This window comes from Micropterus dolomieu, linkage group LG09 (assembly GCF_021292245.1).
Source record: "Micropterus dolomieu isolate WLL.071019.BEF.003 ecotype Adirondacks linkage group LG09, ASM2129224v1, whole genome shotgun sequence".
In the NCBI taxonomy this organism is placed as follows: domain Eukaryota; kingdom Metazoa; phylum Chordata; class Actinopteri; order Centrarchiformes; family Centrarchidae; genus Micropterus; species Micropterus dolomieu.
In genome coordinates this window covers 11,821,033-11,828,882 of record NC_060158.1, presented here as the reverse complement: position 1 = coordinate 11,828,882, position 7,850 = coordinate 11,821,033, and the positions used below count along the sequence as shown (strand labels likewise).

The 7,850-nt window shown below is 39.0% G+C and overlaps 1 protein-coding gene across 1 annotated transcript in view; it reads left to right on the top strand.

Annotated features, from left to right (window-relative positions):
* LOC123976516 (small conductance calcium-activated potassium channel protein 1-like) overlaps positions 1–7,420 on the top strand; it is an 11,427-nt gene extending 4,007 nt beyond the window's left edge. Inside the window, exons 5-9 of the mRNA XM_046058756.1 lie at positions 998–1,139; positions 1,237–1,347; positions 1,886–2,013; positions 6,873–6,942; positions 7,082–7,420. Coding sequence (XP_045914712.1) covers positions 998–1,139; positions 1,237–1,347; positions 1,886–2,013; positions 6,873–6,942; positions 7,082–7,309 — 679 coding nt within the window. The 3' untranslated portion in view covers positions 7,310–7,420. The remainder of the gene's footprint in view (positions 1–997; positions 1,140–1,236; positions 1,348–1,885; positions 2,014–6,872; positions 6,943–7,081) is intronic.
* The last annotated feature ends 430 nt before the right edge of the window (positions 7,421–7,850 follow it).

Sequence of the window (7,850 nt, the reverse complement as noted above, 5' to 3'; positions counted from 1 at the left end):
TTAAATTGAATATTAGTCTATATTTTGGACAGTGATTTGGGCTGGACATCCTCTATGAACATTTCACGCTCATCTGTTTATGTCTTATAGGTGGGCCGAGGGGTCTGTAGAGGTTTGAATCTTGAGGTCTGACTATCACAGTTTTGCTCCCATGAATCCCAGTGGTTTCACATGCTGATTATGTCCCTTGCTAGCTCCCCTTTGCTTGTGTTTTCATTTCCACAGTTGATAATATCCACCCAGCTAATCCCTTCCCTTATAAATGCTATTTAAGAGTGACGAAAATGACCTTTGTCTCCACTCTGCAATGCCAAACCTACTATCCATGTATCAAGCCAGATTGAGAACAAGTTTTCTTATTCCTCATCTCCACTGCATTATATAATCATAATCTGACAGGTGCTATCCTAAATAGTCTGGCTAAGTAGGACCCTACTGTCAAAATGATGATGGTGTAAATGCATCCCATTTGTGATCTTCAGATACACTTCAACACCCGGTTTGTGGGGAAAACGCTGATGACCACCTACCCCGGGACTGTGCTGATGATTTTCAGCGTCTCTCTGTGGATTGTGGCAGCGTGGGGCTTACATGTTTGTGAGAGGTATGTGATGATATGTTGGTCTACCGCTGAATCCAGCGTGCTCAAGGCCTATATATTTAATATTTAATTATCATCCAAATGTTGTCAGACATCTACAGTAGAATTACTTTACTGCAGCAACCAACCATATTTTCACTCTGCTGTGCTATATTTGTACTTGCTGGATGACACACGATCAAATATTACATAATCTTGAATTGATGTTGATAATGTGAGAGTTTTTTGGATGAATATTGGTGTTTTTAATACAGCATAAACTAGGAGTGGGGGAGAGGAAAGTTCAGTAAAGCACAATTTAAGATCTGAAAAGACCCAATATCAATATAACATTGATTTATCCCATTCCCAACACTGTGTCAGAGAGAAAATATGAGTCCTTTCTCATTCCTTCAGACACCACAACTACAGAGACCTGAGCAGCAACTACATGGAGGCCTTGTGGATGGTCTCTGTCACCTTCTTATCCATCGGTTATGGAGACGTGGTGCCTCATACCTACTGTGGTCGCAGCATCTGTCTCCTCACTGGGATAATGGTGGGACAGAGGGTTTCATAGTTTCCTCTACAACATGTGGAAGTCAGATTAGTTCAGATTCTGACTAATAAAAATGTCTAAATTGTGACTCTCACAGGGAGCAGGCTGCACAGTCCTGGTGGTGGCGGTGGTTGCCAGGAAGCTGGAGTTGACCAGAGCAGAGAAACATGTTCACAACTTCATGATGGACTCCCACATCTCCAAGAGGGTAAATACTAGTATCTACCTCAGTGTGGCTTCATTTTGTATATTAATGTTAAATAAATAGGCCTAAAAGTAAGAGAGATTCTGCACAGACTATGACTTGTTGTCAGCGAGTTTTCATTTTGTTTTTGTTGTATTGTACACCATGACAGCTTACAAAGTGCAGTTTTTATCCCAGCACACATCAGATACATATTTGTGTGTACTGTAAAAACAATCTTCAGTACAAATTCATACAAATTCTTTACAGAATATTCCAGCAGCATGTTATGTTGTTGATACTGTATTGATCGTATGACTGTAAACATTTATAGAAAAAGCCTAAAAACAGCCGACACTAGAGAACTATCTCACCCTAGAAACAGATTTCTTTTCTCTTGTTTTAAGAAAAAGTTGAGTGTAAGACAAAATGACTGTAGGACACTGGGTTACATACTTCATGTTGGTGTTATTCAGCATGTGCAGTCCATAACAGTGCTTTTGCATTATGTGCACAAACATGTAATAATGCTCCAGAGTGATTTTCTACATCCTTTCTCTAGATAAAAATCGCTGCAGCAAATGTGCTGAGAGAGACTTGGCTTATCTACAAACATACTAAGCTGTCAAGAGAAAGAGACCACACCAGAGTCCGAATGCACCAGAGAAAGCTGCTTCTGGCCATCCACCAGTAAGACACTTAACCCTCATACAAAGCTGCTTCTGCACAGGTTACAGTGCAAGGAAGCTTTCTCACATTAGTACTTTTATTTTCATATCAGATGGCATCGTTCTGCACGGTGGTGCAGCGGTTAGCACTGTTGACTCACAGCAAGAAGGTTGTAGGTTCAAACCCAGGTTGCCCCAACCTTTCTGTATGGAGTTTGCATGTTGTCCCTGTATCTGTGTGGATTCTCTGGCTTCCTCTCACCATCTGAAGACATGCAGGCTAGGTTAAGTGGTGTCTCTAAAATTGCCTTTAGGTGTGAGTGGTTGTTTGTCTATGTGTGGCCCTGCAATGGACTGGCGACCTGTCCAGGGTGTACCCCACCTTTTGCCCGATGTCAGCTGGGATTGGCTCCACCCCCCTGCGACTCTGTACACAGGATAAGCGCTTGACGATGAATGGATGGATGGTTTTACATCCTGGTTATGCAGTGCCAGTATGTCAAAATAAACATGAAGCGATTTTTGATTGATTTATTATTTTACTTTAAATGATCTGAACATTATCGCCAACCCCAATACCCATTTTCAACAGAAAATGACTAAATGCATTGGAAATTGTGTTTGTTTGTTTTTTAATCAAATCTGGGCAATAATCTAAACTAAAGATAAAATTTGTGCCATAAATTCATGAAATTTAATGACCAGTGCCATTCCACCCAAATCACAACATATCTACCCCTGTAGAGGTGGAGTATGTAGCAATACAAAGTGAGACTATATAACTTATTGTAAGAAATAACACATTATTTCTTATACAAATGAAAAGCTGCACCGCTGCTACAACTTAACTGGTGTTGTGTCCCAAATCCATACTTCATACCACTTATATGCTGTTATGACCTGGCTTAAAGGCCACAACAAAAGGGAGCCGCACCATGGTAAACATTTAACAAAATATGTTTATTTAAACCAAGGTTAAGCAAACTTAAAAGGGTATTTCAAACTAATATAACCAAAGTATGAGGGATGTAGTCTGTTTCAGTAGTGTCTGGGCAGGATGTTGGTTGCATGAGTGTATATGTGTGCAGGTGTTGTAGTATGCAAAAACAAGATAAATACCACAAAGTAAGAGTCCAAAGAAGAGAAACCGGGGAGCCAGCCGCAGAAAGGTCTGACCTGGTCTTGACAGCAGCCTTCTGCACAATGAGAGAACAAGGTTACAAATAGCCTACACTCAAGACACAGGGGGGGCTCAGGTGCTTTCAGTTAACATAATCAGTTCTTGAGCTACAAGGGAGAGAGAGAGAGAGACAGAGAGAGAGAGAGAGAGAGAGAAAGAGAGCGCACACCCACTCATGATCCCACAGGGCATCACATATGCATTATGTACTACATGTCTTTACTATATAAACATATCAACATAGTTTACCATTTTATACTAACAGGAAATTATACAATACATTTGATGTCAAATGTGTTTCAAACTTTGGAAAATGACCGCAGATTAAAATTCACAAAAAGACATCAACGTGTTTTTCCTAAGATTTAATACTTTTTTAGTTTGGTTGTCCAAGATTTTGTGTTGCTGTTTCACCACCACCCACATTTTTTCCTGCTGTGAGCAGCCCTTCCATTTCCTTTGTGCAATGCATTGTGGGAAAATAGTGTCCATCCACAACACACTCAAAAATCGACTTTATTTGGTCTGCATGCTGAATGGTTTGAATACTTGTTTGTCTCTTTTCCAGTGTGTACACTAAAAACCTGCTTAGAATCTGCTTTGATACAAATCTCTATGGGCTGATATTTCTGTCAGTAGAATCTGGATTTGAATTTGAATAATTTAGATCTGAATTGCTCCACTTGAATAATTGCATAAAAAAACTGAATTTGAATAGCATAATTTGAATTTGTATTGTTTAAATTGAATAATTGTATTGAAAAACTGAATCTGAATACCATAATTTGAAATTGAATTTAGTAGTTTGAAACTGAATTCCAATAAACTTGAAACTGAATGTAATAATATGAAACTGAATTCAGTTGCGACTTAAACTGTATTTAAACCTCACTAAAAATTCAACTCTTTATATACTTTCAATTTCAGTTCTTTTAATTCAAATTCACTTTTCTCATTTCAATATCAATCCACATGATTCAGTTTCAAAGTCAAAGACACTTCAGGGAAGAGAAATCAACCCATTTTCATCTAAAATAATGGCAAAATAAGATTCCCACTTGATTTATTAGGTATGTAAACACTTTCCTAATGAGTTTATGAATTAAATCATCAGATCTGAGTCCTTTTCAAATCAGTATAATGTTCATTATATGAAAATAGATGAAAATAGCCGATAAAACAGGATATGCTTTAGGGTGGGACTACCTTATGGGTATTCAAGCCGAACGCCATAAATGGCTGTTGTAAAGAATACAGGCTTGATCTGCACTCGATTGCTCTTCCTGAAGGACCCTGAAGTGTCTTTGACCTTGAAACTGAATCTTGTGGATTGAAATTGAATTGAGAGAAGTAAATTTGAATTGAGAGAACTGACATTGAAAGTACATAAAGAGTTGAATTTTTAGCGAGGCTAAAATACAGTTTCAATTGCAACTAAATTTCTATTCATATTATTACATTCACTTTCAAGTTTATTGCAATTCAGTTTCAAATCTAAAATTCAATTTCATATTATGCTATTCAGATTCCGTTTTTCAATACAATTATTCAAGTTAAACAATGTGAATTCAAATTATATTATATTATAAATTAGATTTTACTCTTTAACTTTCAGCATCATCCCGTAATTGTTCCTTATGTGGCCATTATAGTTACATAGGCTTGCTTTAATTCAGCACGATACCCAAGACAATGGAGATGATGGGAAATTAGTTTGTGTTTGTCAAAAAAAATTAAATGACATTTGAAAATAAGTGTAGATTTATTTGTCATTTTACAACACTGGGTTACATAATGAGATTACATTTGTGGTTCCCTTTATGCTACTCACAAAGTTTTATACAAAAATTGGAAAATAAAACTGAACATGGTGGAGAGCTAAGGATGAATTGAGGAGTCTCACTTCCTGGGGAAAGAAGCTGCTTTGAACTCTGGTGGTAAAACAGTGGATAATTTTGTTTCTCTTGCCAGACGGCAGCAGGGTAAACAGGCTGTGGCTGGGCTGGGTTCTGTCTTTTTGTATCCTTTGGGCTCTGCGTAGGTACCTCATCTCAACAATATCACTGATGCTTGGTAGATGGTACCAATAATCTTCGAGCCCTCTGGTCTTGGGCCGTGCACATCCCATGCCAATTAGTGATGTTTCCCGTCAGGATACTCTCTATTGCTCCTCTGTAAAAGTTAATAAAAACGTGGCACAGGAATTTTGCTTAAAGGTTCAGTGTGTAATATTTCTGAAGATCTATCGACAGAAGTGCAATATAAGATACATAACTATGTTTTCAGTGGTGTATATAGTTCTTACATAATAAACCGTTGTGTTTTTATTACCTCAGAATGAGTCATTTTTATCTACATAACCGCGGGTCCCCCCTTCCAAGAACGTCGCAATGTTGTGTCATCATGTTTCTAATAGACATACAGCGGTACAGAGTGCATTTCGTCACTAAGTTCTTCTTGTTCTACTTCTGGTAGATTTCAGGCTGTGTAGACACTCAACACTACGTTGAAAACGTACGTATGAAGAAGAAGAAGTAATAATTCCCATGTCAACTGGAATGCACCGAACAGCAGGGGTCACATAATACTAACTTCCATTGACATGGTGTGTGGTTAGCTCAGCTGGTAAAGTGCAGGACTCACACCTTAAGGGTTGTGTGTTTAATCCCACCTCGGGATTATTTTTTTCTCTCTCTTCCACAAATGGATTCTGCAGCGACTTTCTTAAGCTCACATTACAGCATGTGCTGCAGTGTTTGTGTTTCAGTGTTTGATCTGCATCCATAAACCTACAGATGCTTTTTCATTTCCCCAGTATCTCCAGGCAGAGGACATTTAGGGGAATCATGTTCTCTGACTGCTACTTCAGAGGCGTGTCAGGCAGGCTGTTGCAACTCTTGCTGTCATGACTGAGATCTATTTCAGCACCGCTATCAAAGAATTTATTCATTTTTATTTTTTGCCGCTATCAAAGCACCAAAATCTGGCTGTGGGCCAGATATTATTGCTGGTGGGCAGTTTTGGCGAGGATACATAATCACAGAGAAGTAAACATGTTTCCCTTGTCAATGTTTGTATAAACTTTATCTATTATGGGGTTTATAATGCTGTGGTGGAGAAACAGTGACAATGTTACACACTGTCAGTGTTAACTGTCAGTGGCCAAGTATCATTAACATATGGTTTTACTGAATAATTAAGTAAATATAATTTCTTAATAAATATACTTAAAGAAACCTATTTTCCTGACTGGCTACTCTCTGCTGTCTCAGAATAGACACCTTTTGTGCTGTGTAAGCCACCGTAGCTGTCCTGCGCTCTTTGAAAGTGTAACTGTGTAGTCAGCGGTAGACTGGAAAGTTCGTTGCAATTCACAACCTCACAGCTAGATGCCACTAAATCTTACACACTGAACCTTTAAGTGTCAAACAAGGGTTTCTGAGCTTTCTTTAGCAACATGGAGATGTGAGTTGACCAAGACAGATTCTCTGTGATGCTGAATCCCAGGAACCTGACACCGTTAACCTGATCCACTTCTAGCAAAACAAAGTCTCTATACATAGTGAACAGTTGACAGTGTGTTGTGTTTAAGGGTTCCATATTGGTAATGTGGGTGAAACTTCTCTTTGTATCACTTTGTGTATATGGTAATGTCATATAAACCTCCTTTAGCACCTACAACTAAATTATGTTGTTCCCAGGCTGCGGCGAGTGAAGATAGAGAAGAGGATACTTGCAGACCAGGGCAACACACTTGTGGACCTCTGCAAGGTGAGAGAGGCAAGTGAATGCATCATTTCATATTGCATCTTGTCAGAGCCTCAAAAAGTGTCATCTAATTTTCCCTGATGCCCTTTCTTTCTCTGCATGGACCTTCACGCACCACTGATGGCACTGACCACCAACACAGATGCAGAACATGATGTATGACGTGCTGTCGGAGGTGCAAGGCTGCAGGGGGGAACTGGACACACACATTCACATACTGGAGAAGCATGTGGAAGAGCTGAGGGAGGGCTTCAAGAGCCTGATGCCGCTCCTCTCCAACACCCTATCCACGCAGAACTCCTCCATCCGCCACCTGCTCAGGGAGAGGGAGGTGAAGACAGAGACTGCGAGTGCGAGTGTAGACAGGTAGAGAGAGGCTGAGGGAGGTGATGGGGAGAAATAAAGGCTTCTCAGGTACTCCTGGAGATTTCTGTCTATAATGCAGCTGAAATTATCATTTTGGGACATTTTTCTTACAGAGTTGGACAGATAGGTGTTAATTACAAGGTGTAGGCTGTCCAGAAGTATGTAAAATTGTATTAATAGAAACGGCTTTGTGTAGAGAAAATACCATAAAACCAAAAAGTAGAAATTAGTCATTATTCACTTCATATGAAGGATTTTTGTATCTCTCCTGTAGTGACAGAAAATAACAACATGCCAATGATTTGTGAACATTTGATTATACCAGAGCTGCAATGATCAGTCGACTGAGAAAATACAGATGGGTGAAAAATGAAAGGAAAAACCAACATGAAGTGTCTCAGTAATGAGTCACGTTATCATGAGCACTCATCATGAACACTATTCCTCCACAAGATATTCCCTTATTTATATAATGTATACAACCTTTATGTAATCAGGTATTCTCATTGAGATCAAGATATATTTTGTAAGAGACCAGAGTACAG